This window comes from Ornithorhynchus anatinus, chromosome 2 (genome assembly GCF_004115215.2).
Source record: "Ornithorhynchus anatinus isolate Pmale09 chromosome 2, mOrnAna1.pri.v4, whole genome shotgun sequence".
NCBI classification, from domain to species: Eukaryota; Metazoa; Chordata; class Mammalia; order Monotremata; family Ornithorhynchidae; genus Ornithorhynchus; species Ornithorhynchus anatinus.
In genome coordinates, this window is record NC_041729.1 from 7,124,882 (window position 1) to 7,147,663 (window position 22,782).

The 22,782-nt window shown below is 44.7% G+C and overlaps 1 protein-coding gene across 1 annotated transcript in view; it reads left to right on the forward strand.

The window, feature by feature from the left end:
- The first annotated feature begins 4,726 nt into the window (after positions 1–4,726).
- Positions 4,727–22,782, forward strand: part of LOC100079882 (E1A-binding protein p400) — a 100,132-nt gene continuing 82,076 nt past the window's right edge. The window contains exons 1-2 of the mRNA XM_029053357.2: positions 4,727–4,779; positions 16,055–17,390. Of these exons, the coding sequence (XP_028909190.1) occupies positions 16,080–17,390 (1,311 nt within the window). The 5' untranslated portion in view covers positions 4,727–4,779; positions 16,055–16,079. The remainder of the gene's footprint in view (positions 4,780–16,054; positions 17,391–22,782) is intronic.

Sequence of the window (22,782 nt, forward strand, 5' to 3'; positions counted from 1 at the left end):
ATTTTTAAAAAATGGATACACAAATAAATGATTAATAATAATAATAATAATAATGATGGAATTTGTTCAGCACTTACTATGTGCCAAGCACTGGGATAAATACAAGGTTATCAGCTTGTTAACCCGGGCTCACAGTTTTAAACCCCATGTTACAGATGAGGAAACTGAGGCACAGAGAAGTGAATTGACTTGCCCAAAGTCACACACCTGACAGGTGACAAAGCCAGGATTACAACTCACAACCACTGACTTCCAAGCTCGGGCTCTTTCCACTCAGCCACGCTTGCTTAAATCAGACTATGAAAATCGTTGTGCAGAACAGTGAGACCGATGACTGCAAGTGCGTAGGTGTGAGGTGCTAGTTGGAAGGATTTGTCCTGGGGACAAGAAAACCTAATTGGGAAAATGCTTAAAAAATAACTAGTCAAATTGATGAGTATAGCGCGTGGCCGCCAAGTGATTAAGTGATTATTGTGATTAAATTGTCTTGTTTTTGTCCATCTGTCTCCCCTGATTAGACTGTGAGCCCGTCGATGGGCAGGGATTGGTCTATCTGTTGCCGAATTGTCCATTCCAAGTGCTTAGTACAGTGCTCTGCACATAGCAAGTGCTCAATAAATACTACTGAATGAAAGTGCATTGAAAAAGTACATTGCTTTTCCAAGTCACGGCTCTCTGGATTAAATGAACCCTTAGAGCACAAGCAGAAGTTAAGGGAGGAGGAACCTGACGTTCATTTCATTCATTCATTCGTTCAATCGTATTTATTGAATACGATTCAATATCAGGGAAGCAGCGTGACTTTGTGGCAAGAGCCCGGGCTTGGGAGTCAGAGGTCGTGGGTTCTAATCCTGCTTCGCCACTTGTCTGCTGTGTGACCTTGGGCAAGTCACTTAACTTCTCTGAGCCTCAGTTACCTCAACTGTAAAACTGGGGATTAAAAAAAAAAAAATGTGAGCCCCACGTGGGACAATCCGATTACCCTGTATCTACCCCAGCACTTAGAATAGTGCTCTGCACATAGTAAGCACTTAACAAATACCATAATTATTATTTATTGAGCGCTTACTATGTGCAGAGCACTGTACTAAGCGCTTGGAATATACAATTCGGCAACAGAGACAATCTCTGTCCAAAGACAGGCTCGCAGTTCATGTCCTTCTATGCCAGTTGTGTGGCTTAAAGGTAAATGCTCCATTTCTTCATCTAAAAAACAAGGTCATCTGGGCACCCTGTTCTACCTGTATCTGAACATTTATTAATAATAATAATGGTGGTATAGAATTGTTCTAAGTGCTGGGGGGATACTAGGTAATCAGGTTGTCCCACATGGGGCTCACAGTTTTAATCCCTATTTTACAGATGAGGTAACTGAGGCACAAAGAAGTTAAGTGACTTGCCCAAATCCACGAATCCACGAATCAGATTGGACGCAGACCCTGTCCCGCATGGGACTCACAGTCAATCCCCATTTTAGAGATGAGGTAAATGAACACTGAAGTGACTTGCCTAAAGTCAAACAGCAGACAAGTGGCAGAGGCGGCATTAGAACCCAGATCCTTCAAACCTCCCTCCCACCCCAAAGCCCATGCTCTACCCATTAGGCCACACTGCTTCTCTTGACCATGGGTCTTGGATGGTTCAGTCACCCCATCTGGGGCTGGAACAGAAGGTAGTAGAGGCTCTTGTCCAACTCTGTGATTTTGAGGATAGTGTGTAGGCCCTCTCATTATTATTATTATTAATAATCGTATTTATTGAGTGATTACTGTGTGCAAAGCACTCTACTAAGCTCTTGGGAGAGTGCAGGCAAGCATTGTGGCTTAATAGAAGGAGCTTGGGCTTGGGAGTCATGGAGTCATTCATTTATTCATTCAATTGTATTTATAGAGTGCTTACTGTGTGCAGAGCACTGTACTAAGCGCTTGGAAAGTACAATTCAGCAATAAAGAGTTCTAATCAGAGAAGCAGTGTGGCTCAGTGGAAAGAGCCCGGGCTTGGGAGTCAGATGTCATGGGTTCAAATCCCAGCTCTGCCACTTGTATCCCAGTTCTGTCACTTGTCAGCTGTGTGACTGTGGGCAAGTCACTTAACTTCTCTGTGCCTCAGTTACCTCATCTGTAAAATGGGGATTAAGACTGTGAGCCTCACGTGGGGCAACCTGATTACCCAGTATCTACCCCAGCGCTTAGAACAAATAGAATAATAAATCAAACACATTTCCTGCCCACAATTAGCTCACAGTCTACAGGGGGAATCGGGCATTTATACACATAAATGGATAGATAGAGATAGATAGATAGAAAGATAAAGAAGCTTGTTAGAACTGCAGCTCGCTATCACGAAGAGAAGAAACTTCTTGAAGAAAGAGGCAGGAAAGAGGAACAGAATCGATTAAGACGAATAGCTGCTTCCACTGCTAGAGAAATCGAGTATTTTTGGTCAAATATGGAACAGGTACAGTTCAGTTCTGAATTCTGTGAAAATCTGGAGCCATTTGTATATTTTACTGTCATGAGTAAGATTTTCATAGGAAAAGCAATAGCCTTACAGAACTTCCTCGCTAAAATTTCTGATATCCCATTTCTTGTAATGTTCCTTAATCTACTATTTATACTATTCAAAGGTTGTTTAGGTATTGATAATATAAATCATGTGGTCTCCACTTTTATTTTGGTGGCACTGACAGGATTTTGGCTAAATGGGGTTTTTTTTTTTGGAGCCTCCTTTCAATATATCTCTAATAACAGTGTGAGCACATGGTATTTAAGCTCTTACTATGTGCCAAGCACTGTTCTAAATGCTGGGGTAGCTAGACGTTATCCAATTTGGAACACAGTCCTTGTCCCACCTGGGGTGCTCAGTCTAAAAAGGAGGGAATAGGATTTAATCCCCATTTTACAGGTGAGAAAACTGAGGCCCAGAGACGTTAAGTGACTTGCCCAAGTCACACAGTGGCAAAGCAGGGATTAGAATCCAGACTCCTAGCCCCTGGGCCTGCTCTTTCCGCTAGGCCCAGTTGCTTCCCTAAAGCAAACAGCTTTTATTTTCTAAAGTGCTTTCATAATACTTAACTTATATTTGTGCCCATAACATCCCTATGAGGTAAGTACAGACAGATGTTATTTTCCCCATTTTACTTACTGATGAGCTCCAGAGAGGTGAAGTGACTTACCAAACAATGAGGTGTACACCCCCTTGATTCTATTTATCGTGATTAAATTGTCTTGTTTTTGTCCGGCTGTCTCCCCCGATTAGACTGTGAGCCTGTCATTGGGCAGGGATGGTCTCTATCTGTTGCCGAATTGTCCATTCCAAGCGCTTAGTACAGTGCCCTGCACATAGTAAGCGCTCAATAAATACTATTGAATGAATAGATAGATAGATATAGATGGATAGACAGAGTTAGATGATATAGATAGACAGATATAGATAGATAATAATAATGTTGGTATTTGTTAAGCGCTTACTATGTGCAGAGCACTGTTCTAAGCGCCGGGGTAGACACAGGGGAATCAGGTTGTCCCACGTGGGGCTCATGGTCTTAATCCCCATTTTACAGATGAGGTAACTGAGGCCCGGAGAAGTGAAGTGACTTGCCCACAGTCACCCAGCTGACAAGTGGCAGAGCTGGGATTCGAACTCATGACCTCTGACTCCAAAGCCCGTGTTCTTTCCACTGAACCACGGTGCTTCTCAGATAGATGATATAGATATAGATAGATATAGACAGAGATAGATATAGATATAGATAGGTAGGTAGATAGATATAGATAGATAGGTAGGTAGATAGATATAGATAGACAGAGATAGATAGATAGAGATAGATAGAGATAGGTAGATAGATATAGATAAATAGAAAAGGGCGCCGCCCCGCTCGCCCTCCTGACGGCAGGGGGCGCTGCCCTCCTCCCTTTTCCGCCCCCCCCATAAATAGAATGAAAATCAAATACATTCCTTGGCCACAACCAGCTCACAGTCTACAGGGGGTATCGGGCATTAATACGCATAAATGGATAGACAGTAGACAGCTAGACAGATAGAGATCGACAGCTAGACAGATAGAGATAGATAGATAGATAGATAGATAGATAGATAGATAGATAGATAGATAGATGATAGAGATATAAATAGAAAGGAGGGCCTCCCTGCTCGCCCTCCTGACGGCAGGGGGCGCTGCCCTCCTCCCTTTTCCGCCCCCCCATAAATAGAATGAAAATCAAATACATTCCCTGGCCACAACCAGCTCACAGTCTACAGGGGGTATCGGGCATTAATACGCATAAATGGATAGACAGTAGACAGCTAGACAGATAGAGATCGACAGATAGATAGATAGATAGATAGATAGATAGATAGATAGATAGATAGATAGATAGATAGATAGATAGATAGATAGATAGATGATAGATAGATGATAGAGATATAAATAGAAAGGAGGGCCTCCCCGCTCGCCCTCCTGACGGCAGGGGGCGCTGCCCTCCTCCCTTTCCCGCCCCGCCCGTGGCCGACCGCAGGGAGCGAGGTGCGCCTGCGCAGGGAGGTCAGGCGGCCACCAATCGCCGCCGGCCCCTCCTCCCCCCTCCCTCCCTCCCTCCCCGCCCCTCCCGGCGCCTGCGCAGAAGCGCGGCCGGCGGGGCCCGGGGGGGGGGGGGGGGGGGGCCGGAGATTTTGTTTTTGCCGTTGGGGCGGCCGGGCCGGGCGCACTGCGCATGCTCGGGGCGCCGCGCCCGGAGGGCGGCCCGGAAGAGGAGGCGGCGGCCGAGGAGGAGGCGGAGGGTAAGCGAAGCGCGGAGGGAGGAAAGGAGGGAGCGGGGCCGTCGGCCGTCGTCCCCCCCCCCCCGCTCCGGTCGGCCCTGCCCGGCCCTGCCCTGCCCGGCCCGGCCCGGCGAGGCCTGCGCCCCACCCGACAGACCCTGCACTCACCCTCTCGCTCGCTGCTATTTATTGGGCGCTTACTACGTGCACAGCACTGCACTGAGCGCCTGGAATGTCAACGGAGACCATCCCTACCCAACGACCGGCGCACAGTCCCATCGCTGCAGACGGCAAAGCCAAACAAATAGGCATCAAGAGCATCAAAATAGAGTCATAAATAGGTGACATTCTTTCATTCCATCGTCGTTATTGAGCGCTGAGTAGGTGCAGGGCACTGGACTGAACGCTTGGAATGTCAACAGAGACTATTCATTCAATAGTATTTATTGAGCGCTTACTATGTGCAGGGCACTGGACTAAGCGCTTGGAATGTCAACAGAGACTATTCATTCAATAGTATTTATTGAGCGCTTACTATGTGCAGGGCACTGGACTAAACGCTTGGAATGTCAACAGAGACTATTCATTCAATAGTATTTATTGAGCGCTTATTATGTGCAGGGCACTGGACTAAACGCTTGGAATGTCAACAGAGACTATTCATTCAATAGTATTTATTGAGCGCTTACTATGTGCAGGGCACTGGACTAAACGCTTGGAATGTCAACAGAGACTATTCATTCAATAGTATTTATTGAGCGCTTATTATGTGCAGGGCACTGGACTAAACGCTTGGAATGTCAACAGAGACTATTCATTCAATAGTATTTATTGAGCGCTTATTATGTGCAGGGCACTGGACTAAACGCTTGGAATGTCAACAGAGACTATTCATTCAATAGTATTTATTGAGCGCTTATTATGTGCATGGCACTGGACTAAACGCTTGGAATGTCAACAGAGACTATTCATTCAATAGTATTTATTGAGCGCTTACTATGTGCAGGGCACTGGACTAAACGCTTGGAATGTCAACAGAGACTATTCATTCAATAGTATTTATTGAGCGCTTATTATGTGCAGGGCACTGGACTAAACGCTTGGAATGTCAACAGAGACTATTCATTCAATATTATTTATTGAGCGCTTACTATGTGCAGAGCACTGGACTAAGCGCTTGGAATGAACAAGTCGGCAACAGATAGAGACGGCCCCTGCCGTTTGACGGGCTTACATAATGTTGGTATTCCTTAAGCGCTTACTATGTGCAGAGCACTGTTCTAAGCACTGGGGTAGACACAGGGGAATCAGGTTGTCCCACGTGGGGCTCACAGTCTTAATCCCCATTTTACAGATTAGGTAACTGAGGCCCAGAGAAGTGAAGTGACTTGCCCACAATCACACAGCTGACAAGTGGCAGAGCTGGGATTTGAACACATGACCTCTGACTCCAAAGCCTGTGCTCTTTCCACTGAGCCACGCTGCTTTTCAGTGCTTCTTACATCCCTACCCGGCAATGGGATCACAGTCTAGAAGGGGGAGACAGCAAAACAAAACAAATAGGCATCAAGAGCGTCAAAATAGAGTCATAAAAATGTATCATTCTTTCATTCCATCATAGTTATTAAGCGCTGACTATGTGCAGGGCACTGGTCTGAGCACTTGGAATGGACAATTGGGCAACAGAGACCATCCCTACCCAACGACGGGCTCACAGTCTAGAAGGGGGAGACAGCAAGACAGAACAAATAGGCATCAAGAGAATCAAAATAGAGTCATAAATATATATCATTCTTTCATTCCATCATAGTTATTGAGCACTGACTATGTGCAGAGCACTGGACTAAACGCTTGGAATGTCAACAGAGACCATCCCTACCCGGAAACGGGATCACATTCTAAACAGGGGAGACAGACAGCAAAACAAAACAAATAGGTATCAAGAGCATCAAAATAAAGTCATAAGAATATAGCATTCTTTCATTCCATCATAGTTATTGAGCGCTGACTATGTGCAGGGCACTGGTCTGAGCACTTGGAATGGACAGTTGGGCTACAGAGACCATCCCTACCCAACGACGGGCTCACAGTCTAGAAGGGGGAGACAGACAGCAAAACCAAACACGGAGACAGGCTTCAGTAGCATCAAAATAGATAAATAGAGTCATAGATGTTTATCACTCATTTATTCAATTGAATTTATTGAGTGCTTACTATGTGCAGAGCACTGGACTGAGTGCTTGGAATGGACAGTTGGACAACAGAGACCATCCCTACACAATGACAGGCTCACAGTTTAGATGGGGGAGACAGACAACAAAACCAAACACAAAGACAGGCTTCAGTAGCATCAAAATAGAGTCATAGATGTATATCATTCATTCAGTTGTATTTATTGAGCGCTTACTATGTGCAGAGCACTGGACTGAGTGCTGGGAATGTCAACAGAGACCATCCCTGCCCGACGATGGGCTCTCAGTCTAGAAGGGGGAGACAGACAACAAAATCAAACACGTAGACAGGCTTCAGTAGCATCAAAATAGATAGTCATAGATATGTATCATTCATTCATTCAATTGTTTTTATTGAGCACTTACTATATGCAGAGCACTGGACTAAGTGTTTGGAATGGACAATTGGACCACAGATAGAGACCATCCCTGCCCAACGATGGGCTCACAGTCTAATGAGGGGAGACAGACAGCAAGACAGAAAAAGGAGTCAGGCATCAACAGCATCAAAATAGATAGTCATAGATATATATATCATTCTTTCACTCCATCATATTTATTGAGTGTTTACTATGTGCAGGACACTGCACTAAGCACTTGGAATGTCAACAGAGACCATCCCTACCCAATGACGGGTTCACAGTCTAATCGGGGGAGACAGCAAAGCAAAACAAATAGGCATCAAGAGCATCAAAATAGAGTCATAAATATGTATCATTCTTTCATTCCATGGTAGTTATTGAGCACTTACTGTGTGCACGGCACTGGACTGAGCACTTGGAATGGACAATTGGGCAACAGAGACCATCCCTACCCAATGATGGGCTCAAAGTCTAGAAGGGGGAGACAGACAACAAAAACACGTAGACAGCCTTCAGTAGCATTAAAATAGATAGAGTCGTAGATGTTATATCATTTATTCATTCAGTTGAATTTATTGAGCGCTTACTTTGTGCAGAGCATTGGACTAAGCACTTGGAATCTGCAATTCGGCAACAGAGACAATCCCTGCTCAACCATGGGCTCACAGTGTAGAAGAGGGAGTCAGCAAAACAAAGCAAGTAGTGAGGCAGCCATACCATCAAAATAGATCAATAGAATCGTAGATATAGACACATCATTAACAAAATAAATAGAGTAATAAATAATACATACAAATATACACAAGTGCTGTGGGGAGGGGAAGGGGGTAGAGCAGAGGGAGGGAGTAGGGGTGATGGGGAGGGGAGGGGGAGCAGAGGGAAAGGGAGAGCTCAGTGTGGGAAGGCCTCCTGGAGGAGGTGAGCTCTCGGTAGGGCTTTGAAGAGGGGAAGAGAGTTAGTTTGCCAGAGGTGAGGAGGGAGGGCATTCCAGGACAGCGGGAGGATGGGGGCCAGGGGTCGACGGCGGGATAGGCGAGAAGCGGGCACGGTGAGGAGGTGAGCGGCGCCAGAGGAGCGGAGTGTATAGGGTGGGCAGTAGAAAGAGAGAAGGGAGGTGAGATAGGAGGGGGCCAGGGGATGGAGAGCTTTGAAGCCAAGAGTGAGGAGTTTCTGCTTGATTCGAAGGTTGATTCCTTCCTTCTGGAATGAAGCACTGTACCAAGCACTTGGAAAGTACAATTTGGCCATAGAGGCAATCCCTACCCAACAGTGGGCTTAGAAGGGGGAGTCTATCTAGAAGGGGGCAGACAGACATCAAAACAAGTAAACAGGCATCGATAACATCAGTAGAAATAGAATTAGAGATATATATACACATCAGAACAAGTAAACAGACCTTGATGGCATCAATAGAAATAAATAGAATATATATATATGTTTATATACACATCAAACTTCGGAGCTGCCTGCCGGACTCTCTTCCCTCCATTCTTCCCTCCTCCTCCTTCATCATTTCCTCCGCTCCAGGGTTGCCTTGGAGCAGCAGTGTGGCTTAGTGGTGAGGGCCTGGCCTTGGGAATAAGAGGATGTGAGTTCTAGTCCTGCCTCTGCCACTTGGCAGCTGGGTGACTTTGGGCAAGTCACTTCACTTCTCTGGGCCTCAGTGATCTCATCTGGAAAATGGGGGCAAAGACTGTGAGCCCCACGTAGAACAACTTGATTACCTTGTTTCTATCCCAGTGCTTAGAACAGTGCTGGTCACGTAGTGAGCACTTAAATACCATCATTATTATTTCTAGACTGTGAGCCCGTTGTGGGCAGGGATTGTCTCTATTTGTTGCTGAATTGTACTTCCCAAGTGCTCAGTACAGTGCTCTGCACCCAGTAAATGCTCAATGAGTATGATTGAATGAATTATTATTACTTATTCCCTCCTTCTCCTCTGCTCCAGGGCTGCCGGTCTCTTTCCTTCCTTGGCTCCATCTCCTCTGCTCCGGGGCAGTCTCCCTTTACCCAGTGGCTAGAGCCTGGGCCTGGGAGTCAGAAGGTCCTGGGTTCTAATTCTGACTCTGCCACTTGTCTGCTATAAGACTGTGGGCAAGTCACTTCACTTCTCTAGGCCTCAGTTCCCTTTTCTTTAAAAAATTGGGATTAACATTATGAGCCCATTGTGGGACAGGGACTGTGTCCAATTTGATTTGCTTGTATCCACCCTAGCACTTAGTACAGTGTCTGGCATATAGTAAGCACTTAACCAATACCATCATTATTATTATTATTATTATTCTCCTCCGCTGCGGGGCTGCCAGTCACCTTTTCTGAATTCCTTTCCCATCCCAGCTGCCTCCTTAATAATGGTGGTATTTGTTAAGCATTTACTAATGTGCCAAGCACTTTTCTTAAGCACTGGGGTAGATACAAGGTATTCAGATTGCCCCACGTGGGGCTCCCAGTCTTAATCACCATTTTACAGATGAGAGAACAGAGGCACAGAGAAGTGAAGCGGCCTGGCCAAGGTCACACAGCATACAAGTGGTGAAGTCCGAATTCGAACCCATGTCCTCTGGCTCCCAAGCCCGGGCTTTTTCCGTTAAGCCACTCTGCTTCTCTTAACCGGGCTCTAGCCTGGTGTTCCACCTCCCAGAGGGTTCCCAGGCATACACCGGCCCCATGCCATGGGATACGATGGAATGCAATGCCTCCAGGGATTTCCAGGTCTCCTTTGGGCAGCCAGTGGATGTGGATTTTCATATTTTCACCCCCTGCTCCTGGACCCTTTTCCTTGGCATCAGCTTGATGTCATGTGGTGGAGGGAACACTTGTTTTCTCGTTCTGACACCTCCTTGTGCATGAAGGCTCCTGTTTTTCCCCTGTTATTACCACTAAGCGCTTAAATGCCATAATTATAGTTATTATTATTATGATAAAAAATGTACAAATAGCACAGCGGGGACAGCGGTAGGCCGTGGCCAAACACTACCTTCAGAAGAAGTACTTTTCTCTATAATGATAACTATGTATCACTGTTCACTTCAGTAACTTTCCCTTAAATTCTGGGCCTCTGATATTTCATTCATTCATTCAGTCATTTACTGAATGCTTACTTTGTGCAGAGCACTGTACTAAGCGCTTGGAAAGTACAGTTCAGCAATAGAGACAGTTCCTGCCCACACCGGGCTTATAGTCTAGACGGGGGGAGACAGTTTTAAGCTGATAGAAGCCTGGGCGGCAGTTTTTCGTTTTGAGTTCCAGGCTGTAAAGTGGGCAGGATTTTCAGGGGATGATGGTACTGGATGGGGGATGGATTTCAAAGAGCTAATAGGCCTGAATTTTGTTTATTTGCCCACTCTAGTAATGACAAATAATGTTTAAAACTTTGGAAAAAAGTAGATGATAGATGTTAGGACAGCCAACCGGATTGTGTGAGCCAAATTCAGGATGGGTTTGGGAAGCTGGATTCTAGTCCAGACATATATGCAGTATTTTTGGAAGTCTCTGGGCAAATCTGACCTGTCACCGGCCATTTCCTTCGCTGTAAAATGGGGACAACACTTTTGATAGTGCTTCAAAGACTAATTAATAGAAGATGCAGAAGTGCCATAAAGGGGTAAACCTGGCCACAGTTGATGATCCAATATTTGGTTAATTTTCACATAATAGAAGCTCACCAATTTAGAGAAGTTTGTCTTCATAGAATCCCCCCAAAACCAAGGTCTGAAAGCAATTGCCTTTCTATAAAATACTAAATTGTGACACCTGTTAGAAGCAGAATGGAGACATAAATGGGCTATTACGTAGTAGAGGACATAAAGGAATCCCACTTAGAGTTGCAGTGTGGTTGTGGCACCCCTTGGCCTTAGCTTAGGCAGAAAATGCGTCTGTTCATTGTTATATTGTACTCTCCCAAACGCTTAATAGAGTGCTCTGCACACAGTAAGTGCTCATTAAATGCGATTGAATTGAATTGATTGAATTACAGCCAACGGAAGTAATATTTGAGTTAATGTTTCATTTCATTAAATTTAGTCATGGTGATTTCCAAATTATTTTGTACACTTCTTGAGGACAGGGGCAATATCTGGAGAAATTCTTAAGGAGTTTAAAAATATTTCAGCAACTCTAACATTTGGGACCCCCTTAATTTTTTAATGTTATCCCACTGTTTCTTAATTTAGATCCCGTGCCTACTCCTGATTTTTGTAGTTGTCTGTTTGTCAGTTGTACCAGGGGTTTGTGATCAGTGTGGGCGCACTCATTCTTCTCATCTCATGTTTATACATTTTATTTAGAAATCTTGAGTACTTTCATCATTTTCAGATTTTCATATTAGGGTGGTTTTGAGTTTGTGCTGACTAAGAGTCTTTCATTTAGCCAAAACACAACATTCTTTGGAGAGTTTGCTATGTGGCACCTTAAAGATAAATTAGCATATCAGTTTACCTTTACAGGTGTGGTGTTTGAGAATAGAAAAATCCCACATGATATGAATACTCTTGTTCAGTAATTGGCAAGTGGTGACTGTGGTGCCCAAGGCCATGAAAGAAAACCAAGTTTTTTCTCATTAATCACTAGTTTTGTGTTTAGGGTATTTGTAGGCATATTACACATTCAGTATTTTTATTTTTATTTTAAGGTGTTGGAGGAGGGAACTTAATGCAAAACAGCTGTGGATATTAGGTAATACTGTTTTGTAAACTCAATTCGGAATGCATTTTGCTTTGGTATTTTTAGCTCTTGGGCTTTATCTAATATTGTAACCCCACCTAGCTGCTCTTCATTATAAATGTAGGTTTAATCCCTGCTTTGATAATTGAAATTTATGCCTTTAAAATTTATTTTTAATTGTATTGGAGTAAGAGACTATTTGCTTTCCAGGCACTATGAAATCGGTGGAACTGTTTTATCACCAACTGAGGCTGGTTTGGCAGTTATAACATATCCAGAAGGAGCGTTGTCTCCTATAATTAAGCAAAAAACTACATGCTCTACCTGTGAATTGCAGTGTATTCTTTTCCAGCATTGCCAACTCTGTTTGGAAAGATTAAAAAAGTGGCAGGTAGAGTTTCTTAAAATATTTTTTCCAGGTACAAATTGGAGCTACATTGATGTTGATTATTCTGAAGAAAGGAGCAAAAGCGGAATTATGAACTCATCTATGTAGGAATGGTTATAAGGAGGATGTAGGATGCCATTTGGTATCAGACTGTCTTTCAAACTTTGGGTCAATATGAAATTGAATCCACTGAGGTGAATTATGATTATGGTATCTCTTAAGCACTTACTATGTGTCAAACACTGTTTAAGCACTGGGGTAGAGACAAGTTAATCATTTGGGACACAGTTACTGTCCCAGGCTTCTGGGTTTGAGTAGGAATATATGTTCTTCACTTCTCTGACCCTCCCTCCATCTCCTTCCCTTTCATCGCAGGATGAGTTTGGGGTGGCCAAGACCATTTAGCTTCATCCTAGTAAGGATGCAGCAGAGACTGGATTGCAAAAGGTGTTGGGCATTCTTCTGTCTCCCTGCTGAAATACCACCCTGTCCTGGCAGGCTTGAAAGCAGAGAGAGCTCATGTACCCTGAATGTTTTGGAATGGTAAAGGAAATAGAGATGGGGAGGACTCCAAGTCAATAAGGCGCATCTCCGGCTCCGCTTTATATTCATTGCCCTGGTCAGATCCCATTTCACCCATTTCTGAGAGCCAAAGTAATGCCACGATTGGGTCTGACCTATGATTTACTAGCCTACTGTTGTGTTTTCCATAAGGGCAACAGGATGCTTGAAAGAAGTGACAGCAGGTATTCTTGGATTTGTCCTAATGTTTAGGGAGTGAGTGCTTAGTACAGTGCTCTGCACCAAGAAAGCACTCAATATGTACCATCTGAGCTCGTTGTAGGCAGGGAACGTGTCAGTTGTTGTACTCTCCCAAGTGTTTAGTACAGTGCTATGCACACAGTAAGTGCTCAATAAATACGACTAAATGAATGAATCTGTTAGTGGATTACCAACTAATAATAATAATGGCATTCGTTAAGCACTTACTATGTGCCAGGCATAGTACTAAGTGCTGGGGTGGTTACAAGCACATCGAGTTGGACACAGTCCATGTCCCATGTGGGGCTCATGGTCTCAATCCCCATTTTACAGATGAGGGAACTGAGGCACAGAGAAGTGAAATGACTTGCCCAAGGTCATGTAGCAGACAAGTGGAGGAGCTGGGATTAGAATGCAGAGCCTTCTGACTCCTTGGCCCGTGCTCTTTCCATTAGTCCAGGCTGCTTCCACACTTCTTTGAAGAGAGAGAGCTAGATCCTAAGCTCCTTGAGGGCAAGGATTATGTCTAATTATTCTGTTATAGTCTCCCAAGTGCTTAATACAGTGCTCTCCACAGAATAAGCACTCAATCAATTGATGGATTCATACATTGGTGAACACATGCTCAGCACTCTTTTTTGATTACAAAATTGAGGTTGACTGAAAAAAATCTTAGAATTATGCTTTTTTAATGTTCAAGCCTAGAATGATATTCACTTTGTGGTTTCAGTAAAGTGCTTACTGTGTGCCAAGCACTGCACTAAACTCTGGGGTTTACAATACAAGCAGATCAGCCCCAGCAGCCTGGCCCAGTGGAAAGAGCATAGGTTTGTGAGTCTGGGGACCTGGGACTTTGAGCCCTGCATGGGAAAAGAGATCGTGCCTGAATTGATTTTCTTGTATCTACCCCAGTGGTTAGGGCAGTGCTTAGCACATAGTAAGTGCCGAACAAATTCTTCTATTTCTTCACCTCCTCCTTCTTCTTCGCCTCCTCCTTCTTTTCCTCCTCCTTCTCCTCCGTCTCCTCTTCCTCCTCTTCTTTCTCTTTGTTTTCCTCCTCCCAGTCTAAGGGGCCTTGGTCCACCCCCACCACACCCCCTGTCCGCCCCGGACCCGCCGGGACCTGGCCCGGACTGACCTGGTGACGGGAGGCCGGGGGGTCGCCAGTCAATCGATCGGTCGGTCGGCGATATTTCCCGAGCGCAGCTGGTCTGCTTGCGGAGCACTGGACTGACTGAGCGCTCGGGAGACAACGGTTCGGGAGAAGGAGGGGACGCATTGCTTCCCTTGCCCATCGCGAGCTCCCAAGGCCTTCTCCTGGAGTGCGCCTCCCCTGCAGTCCCTCGGTGATATTTTTGGAGCGTTTACTCAAGGCAGTGCATGGTATTGAGTGCTGAATGCTAAGAAAAAGAATAATAAAATCGGTGCTTGATAAGCTCTTATTGCGTGTGAAACAGTGAAGAGAACCCGGGCTTGGGAGTCAGAGGTCATGGGTTCGAATCTCGGCTCTGCCACTTGTCAGCCGGGTGACTGTGGGCCAGTCATTTCCATTACTCTATTTATTTTGTTAATGAATTGTACATTGCCTTGATTCTATTTAGTTGCCATTGTTTTTACGAGATGTTCTTCCCCTTGACTGTATTTTTTGCCATTGTTCTTGTCTGTCCGTCTCCCCCGATTAGACTGTAAGCCCGTCAAACGGCAGGGACTCTCTCTATCTGTTGCCGACTTGTTCATTCCAAGCGTTTAGTACAGTGCTCTGCAAATAGTAAGCGCTCAATAAATACTATTGAATGAATGAATGAAAGAAAATGAGTAATCCCCATTTTACATATGAGGAAACTGAAGCACAGAGAAGTTAAGTGACTGGCTCAAGGTCACAGAGCAGGCAAGTTGCAGAGCCCAGGGTCTGCTCCTTTGAGCATCTACAGGGCCTTACCGTTATTCTGAGAATAATAATAATGATGATGGTATTAGCTAAGTACTTACTATGTGCCGAGCACTCTTCTAAGCTCTGGTGGGGGGGATACAAGGTAATCAGGTTGTCCCACGTGTGGCTCACACTGATGACCGAGAATGATCATCTCAAGCCAGTCAACCTAGGAAAACACAAATGACTAGTCTAGTCATCCCCATTAATGCTCAATAATGACCCAACGCGAGATCAGCCACAACCCATAGGAACCTGTTTATATTTTAAGTGGTTTCAATCAGTCAGTAGTATTTATCAAGTGTCTGCTGTGTGCGGAACACTGTGCTAAGTTTGGGAGAGTGAGTAGGCATTACCCTCGCCCACAAGGAGCTTAAATCTAGTTGGGAAGTTGGGCACTAAAATAGTTTACAGGTAGAAGGAAGGAAAAGGGGGATATGTGTATGAGTTAGTGCTTCCGTAGTAGGGCATGTAAAATATGTGCAGAAGAGCTACCCTCCTTATAGCATAAAAGCAGGTAATTGGTGCAGAACTGGTGAGCTGGTGCTTGATAAGGGGATTGTACTTTTCAAGCGCTTAGTACAGTGCTCTGCACACAGTAAGCACTCAATAAATATGATTGAATGAATGAAGGACTATAACTTGGGGAGAATAGTTTGCTTGGGCAATTCATTCAGGCTTATTTATGGAGCGCTTACTCTGTGCAGTCAGCGCTTACTGTGTGCAGAGCACTGTCCTAAGCACTTGGAGAGTACAATTCGGCAACAGATAGAGACAGTCCCTACCAGACAACGGGCTCACAGTCTAGGAGGGCTTGCGATAAAAGCCGATCAATCTGTTACAGATTTTTAGTCACGAGTTGTCTTTTCATTCTTTCAAGCATCCTATCTCTTTCTAAGATGATTGCGATAGTATTTTTTCCCCGGGATAATATTTCTTTTAATGAATTTATCTACAGTTTATTGAGAGAAGAAGCAGCCATAATGCACCATGGCAGCAGCCCTCAAAATGCCCAGCGTCACCTTCAGAGGTCCCGATCCTTCACGAGCAGCGAGGGAGAAGAGCAGCAGTCAAACCTGCCTCAGTCCCCTGCCGCTCCGTTTGCTCCTTCGGCCAGCCCGTCTGCCCCCCAGTCGCCCAGTTACCAAATACAGCAGTTCATCATGAGGGGAAGCCCAGTAGCCGGACAGAACGTGAATATCACCCTGCAGAATGTCGGACAGGTAACTACGGGCAGCCAGCAGATCACCCTGACCCCTTTGCCCATCCCCAGTCCCGCCTCACCGAGTTTCCAGTTCAGCCCTCAGCCGAGGCGGTTCGAGCATGGATCCCCGTCCTACATCCAAGTCACGTCACCGTTGCCCCAGCAGGTCCGGCCTCAGAGTCCAACCCAGCCGAACGCGGGGCCGGTGCCGACGCTGCCGAGCGTCCGGGCCGGCCCCGCCGGCCCCGGCCTGGGGCTGTGCGGCCCGGGCCCCGCCGGAGGATTCGTCGACGCCGGTGTGCTCGTGCGACAAATTAGCCTGAGCCCTTCGAATGGCGGACACTTTGTCTATCAGGAGGGGTCGGGAATCGCCCAGATGGCCCAGGGGACCACCCCACAAGTTCAGCTGTCACCTTCGGGAGCCCCGGCTCCTGTTCGAGAAGGCCGACTTGCCCAGCCGCATTCCCAGACGGGCGGCACCATTCATCACCTCGGGCCTCAGAGCCCCGTAGCTAGCGGGGCCACTCTGACCAGCCCAGGTCATATTACGACCACCAGCTTGCCGCCACAGATCAGTAGTATCATCCAAGGACAACTCATACAACAACAGCAAGTGCTTTCGGGGCAGCCGCTCAGCAGACCCGTAGGGTTTGAGAGGACTTCTGGGGTTTTGATAGCTGGGGTCGGGGGTCCCCCTGCTTTTGGGATGGCATCTCCACCTCCACCCACCAGCCCCTCCCGAGTCACCATCCCGCAGGGGCTGGCCAGTCTTCCTCCGACCCCGGCGGGAAGTTCGGGAGTTAAAAAAGCACCCAGAAAGTTAGACGAAATCCCACCGGCGTCTCAAGAAATGGCTCAGATGAGAAAGCGGTGCTTGGAACATCACCACAAAGAGATGGACTCACTGAAGGAGATCTTTAAGGAGTATTTGATTGAGCTGTTTTTTTTGCAACATCTTCAAGGGAATATGATGGATTTCCTGGCTTTTAAAAAGAAGCTCTGTGTGCCGTTACAAGCATATCTTAGGCAGAATGATTTGGATCTTGAGGAAGAGGAGGAGGAAGAGCAGTCTGAAGTCATTAATGATGAGGTAATTCAAGTACTTCATAATTTCAATGTAAAAATGGGTTGTGTTGCCAAGATCATAAATGCTTACACCAAATCTGAATTTCTAGACTATTATGCTACTTTCCTGTTGGAACCTATGATCCGCAAAGAAATGTTTTGGTCGTGCTCCATATTGGAAATTCAAAAAGGAATTACGGAGAGGGGGTAACAAGACTCATTATTCTAATGAGTAAAAATAATTACTTAGGAATTTTCTAGTTTGAGCCTGGATACGTAGACTACAAACAAAATGTTAGTTTTTACATAGACGGTATTAAAATTTTGCCATTGGTATTGAGAGTGGATTAATTCCCCTCTGAATTATTTGTAACATAATTAGAGTATAAACGATTTGGAGTTACAAAATGGATTACAAGAACTTCCTGGGTAACAATACTGAAGGATGAGTTGTCAAAATCAACTTTTATTGTGGAGGTTTGTGTTGATTTGATGGGAGCATTACATATTTTTTGAGGAATTCTTTGGATTAATGCTATTAAAACCATGAGAGCCATAGAATGTATTGGAGCTAGAAAATAATTTAGTGGGTTATAATTTCCAGAATATGGTTGAAAATAATCTGGCTCCAAACCAAGAACAGCTCATCTGTACTCTTCTGAGCTGACCTGTATGGTTGGGACCTATTCAGCTGATCTGATACTCTGATGGGCTGAAACTCACATTTGGCAGGGGCTCTGCCAGGGCCACACTGTGTAATACTAATAATAATGATGTGCTGGACGCCTAGTATGTGCTTAGCAGATCCCATCAAAAAAAGCGCTTACTATGTGCCAAGCACTGGGTTGCTGAATTTTACACTCCAAGCGCTGAGTACAGTGCTCTGCACATAGTAAGCACTCAATAAATACTATTGAATGAATGAATGAATTAGATACATGGATCAAACGGATCAGATATAGTCCCTCTCCCACATGGAGATCACAGTCTAAGGGGGAAGGAGAACCGGTATTTAATCCCCGTTTTGCAGATGAGAAAACTGAGGCACAGAGAATTTAGGTCACCCAGCAGGCACAAGGAGGAGTCAGGATTAGAACCCAGGTATCCTGACTCCCAGCCGTAGGCTCTTTCCTCTAGGCCATGCTATCTCTTGAAGTCATCACCATGGGCTTCATGTCCTTATCTTGTGTAGCCATCTCCATGGGCTTCTGGAATTTGTAGTCCCAATAGGTAAACAGAGAGTCTCTCCCTCTCTTTCTCTCTTTCTGTGTCTTTCTTTCTTTCTCTCTCTTTTCCTTTCTAACACACGCACTTCATTGCAACTGAGCTATCATCCGTCATCTACCCCCATTCAGTTTTATTAGCCCATTTCAGTTCTCTTCTGTAATGCTCTTGCTTTTCTAGAGAAGCAGCATGGCTTAGTGGAAAGAGCACGGGCTTGGGAGTCAGAGGTCGTGGATTCTAACCCCGGCTCTGCCGCTTATCAGCTGTGTGACTTTGGGCTAGTTACTTCACTTCTCCGGGCCTCAGTGACCTCATCTGTAAAATGGGGATCAAGACTGTTAGTCCCACGTGGGACAACCTGATTACCTTGCATCTACCCCTGCACTTAGAACAGTGCTTGGCACATAGTGACCGCTTAACGAATACCATCATTATTATTATTATTGACTTAATCTGTTTTGAGTTGACATCTTCAGAACCCCATCTTCTTCAAGCGGCTTTCCCTGACTAAGCTGACATTTCTCCTATTCCCTCTCTCTTCGACGTCAGTGTTGCACTTGGATTTGTGCACTTGAATCAGTCCACCTGCAGCCCTGCAGCACTTATGCACATATCTATAGTTTATTTTAATATCTGTCTCTCCTTCTAGACTGTAGCTGCTTGTGGGCAGGGAACATGTTTACCAACTCTGTTACATTGTACTCTCTCAAGCACTTAGTATAGTGCTCTGAACACAGCAACTGTTCAGTAGATAGAGTTGACTGAATGTCTGATTGACAGAAGTGGGGGAAGAGCATCAGACCAACATTTAACTGGGATTTCAAAATTTCAGCAGTACCAGGCTAGTGCGCTTTTTTTTTTTAATATTTGTTAAGTGCTTACTATGTGCCAGGCTCCTTATTAAGCTCTTGTCCTGTACAAACTTAACTTCTTTGTGCCTCTGTTCACTTCATCTGTAAAATGGGGATTAAGATTGTGAACCCCATGTGGGACATGGATTATGTCCAACTTGATCAGCGCTTAGTAGTATCTGACATTTAATAAGCACTTAATGAATACCATAATTATTATTAGGTTTGTATCTACCCCAGCTCTTATACGGTGCCTTGAGCTTAACAAATACCACTAAAAAAAGTGCAGCCAATCCTCAGACTTTCAATACAGTTTGGTCTCTGGAAATCAAAATGGGCTTAAATTGAAATCTTATAAATTGGAACCAATTTTCTCATTGAACAATGTCGTACAAAGTTTTAGTTCTGGGACCAAGATCAGATACCCAGTTTTTTTTTTTCTTTTATCAAAACAGAAGCGTTTACTAAATCAGTCGTTTGTATTTGTACTGAGTAAAGTCTCGTTATAGGGTACTCGATTTCAATTGATCAGAACTAAAATTGGCAGGTCACCCCTCTCTGGTGACTTCCCTCGGCATTTAGGTAACTCATTTCCTTTCCTCCCCAGCCTCTTAAGCTTTCCTCCCCTTCCCAAGCCCCAACGCTCAGTCGAGGGGTGGTCAAAAACGTTTTTTTCACTTATCCATGGCTCCCATATACCACCCTACCTACTGGTCACACACGCCTCTCCCTCTGCACCAGGTAAAGCTGTAATAGAAGCTAGCATTTGTCAGCGCAAAACTGATGTGTTGTAAAACTGAAACAGGATGTCAATTTAGAAATTTTCTAAGTACCTTTCAGCAGAAAATCTCAACTCGAGGATTTCCTTTATTCTTTATTATATGTCTGTTAACAGTGTGCTACACAGCAATACTTGGCTTCATAATCACAAAAATTGTATTATGAGACCACCTGTGCCTGAACTCTTGAAGTCAAGTAGAGGTCCTGAATTTCCAGCCTTGTGTCATCTGGCTAGGGCTCAGGGAAGATTTCCTGGTCACCTCTTCTTCCTTCTTCTCTTGGAACATCAAGTGTCAAACATAAAACTGAGGGCTGGGAGGAGCTAAGCTCTGTACTTAGAGGCCTAGATCCCTCATGGACTGAAAGGCCTGTGGGAAGACTGTGCACATTGGGAACTACAGACCTGGGCCACTGGCATCCTTTAGGGTTGAAGAGCAGCATTTGTGGGGTTGGGGTGGGGGGGAGGCGTGGATGGGTTCTCTTTCATTCATTCAGTCATATTTACTGAGCACTTACTGTGTGCAGAGCACTGTACTACAATTGGGAGAGTACGATTCAATAGTAAACAGACACATTCCCTGCCCACCACGAGCTTACTGTCTAGATGAGGGGAGACAGACATTAATAGAAGCAAAGTACAGATAGGGACATAAGTGCTGTGGGGCTGGGACCAGGGAAGAACAAAGGGAGCAAGTCGGGAAGGCACGGAAGGGAGTGGGAGAAGAAACAGAGGGGCTGAATCAGGGAAGGCCTCCTAGAGGAGATGAAGAACTTACACTCCAATGGGGAAGACAGCTGGTGCGATTGCAACCATACAATGGAAGCAAGAGGATTCATTCATTCAGATGTATTTATTGAGCGCTTAATGTGTCTAGGTACAACTGATGAACACAAAAGAAGACAATGGAAAAAAAATATATAGTGCTAAAAGAGGCTGATGGAGACGTGACCCTCGGGAGGTCGGGGAATGCCTCCTGGTGTAAACATTATAATACACATGGGCTACTTGCTGTGAAGAATGGGCTGTGATGCTGTAAATTAGGTATTTTGGCTGCCCAAATAGTAGTTCTACCCCTACCATCCAAAGTGACAGGAAAGCTATATTGTCATTGCTTCCACTAGTGTGATATCTGTCGATCATTTATCCAGTGCTTCCCGTGGGCAGAGCCCTCTACATGCTTGGCACAGAGTGAGCACTTAACAAATACTATAATTATTAATATTATACCAAGCACATGAGAAAGTACAATACAGTAGATTTGGTATAGATGCGTTCCCTTTCCACAAGGTGCTTATAGTCTGTGGGGTAGCAGAACCTAAAGTGATGATGACTTAGTCAATCAGTGGAATTTATTGAGCGCTTACTGTGGGCAAGAGCACTTGACAGAGGACAGTCCAACGGAGTTGATGGACATGTTCCCTGCCCAACCCCCCATACTCCTGACAGAGAACAGAGGCAGCTTCTCTCTTGGGAATCTGAGAATTCCAAGGTCCTCCCTCCACCCCAAATTCGCCACCTGTGGTCTACTTCCATGACTGTTTAAAGTGTTACCGTTTCGTCCAAGAGTCTGATAGCGGCAAACCTGCAGTACACCCCGTTCTGCCGTAACACACGCTTTCAGGAAGCGTTTTGGCTAGACTGTGATGAAGGCATTAGGGAGCATTCTGACAACGCACATCTGTTAATGCAAGCCTGTTGGGGCTTCAACATACTGCGTTACTGAAGAAACTTGTTGGGCCCAGGCAGTTGTGTTTACGTGTGCATCATCAGAATGGGAGAGTACTGCAGCGTCAGTTTTCCTTAAAGTGAAATTTGGGAAGATTGCAATGCTGGGTTATAGATGTATGCGTATGGATATTTCCCTTGGAAATTGGTAAACTTTACTGCAATGTGATTAATTGAACTCAGATTATTTAAATTCCATCTACATGGTCCAGTTTTGATGATGGAGTTGCAGAGAACTGTACAAGTACTTAAACGGAGAATGAAAGTTCGTGTAACTGTAATCAGGTGTTATTTCGAACAAGGCTTTTCTGACTTTTTTAAAAGGTGGCATTTCTGAAACAGGTGACCTGTGGATTTTCGGGTGTAGTTTGGATCTTTTTGCCAAAAAGCTTATTTACTCATGCTGGTGATCTCTTTATTTTTCACTAGCTGAAACAGTCTTTTTTTTTTTCTTCTGTCATATCCTAGACATCCTCAGTACTAATGATCAGACTCTTTCCTTGGGTTCCAATCTATTCCCACTCTCTAAGATGCAAAACATTGTCTAACTTTGGTAGTTAAATGTGCTTTGCCTTGTCTACTCATGCATTTTGATATCCTATTTGGGAAGAAGTTTATTTTTTAAATATCAACTTTAAAAATTCAATTAATTTTAGGAAGCTTCTTGTAAATGTATGTAAATTAACAGATTTTATCTTCTTTATCAAGTCAAAATGTGTTTTTTATTTTAAATGATGCCTTTTCAGTTGTTCTCTTTTTGTTTTTTGTTTTTTTTTCTTTTTTGGTCTTCCTCCTTTCTCTTTCTCCCCTTTCCCGACTCCCTCCCCCAACCTCCA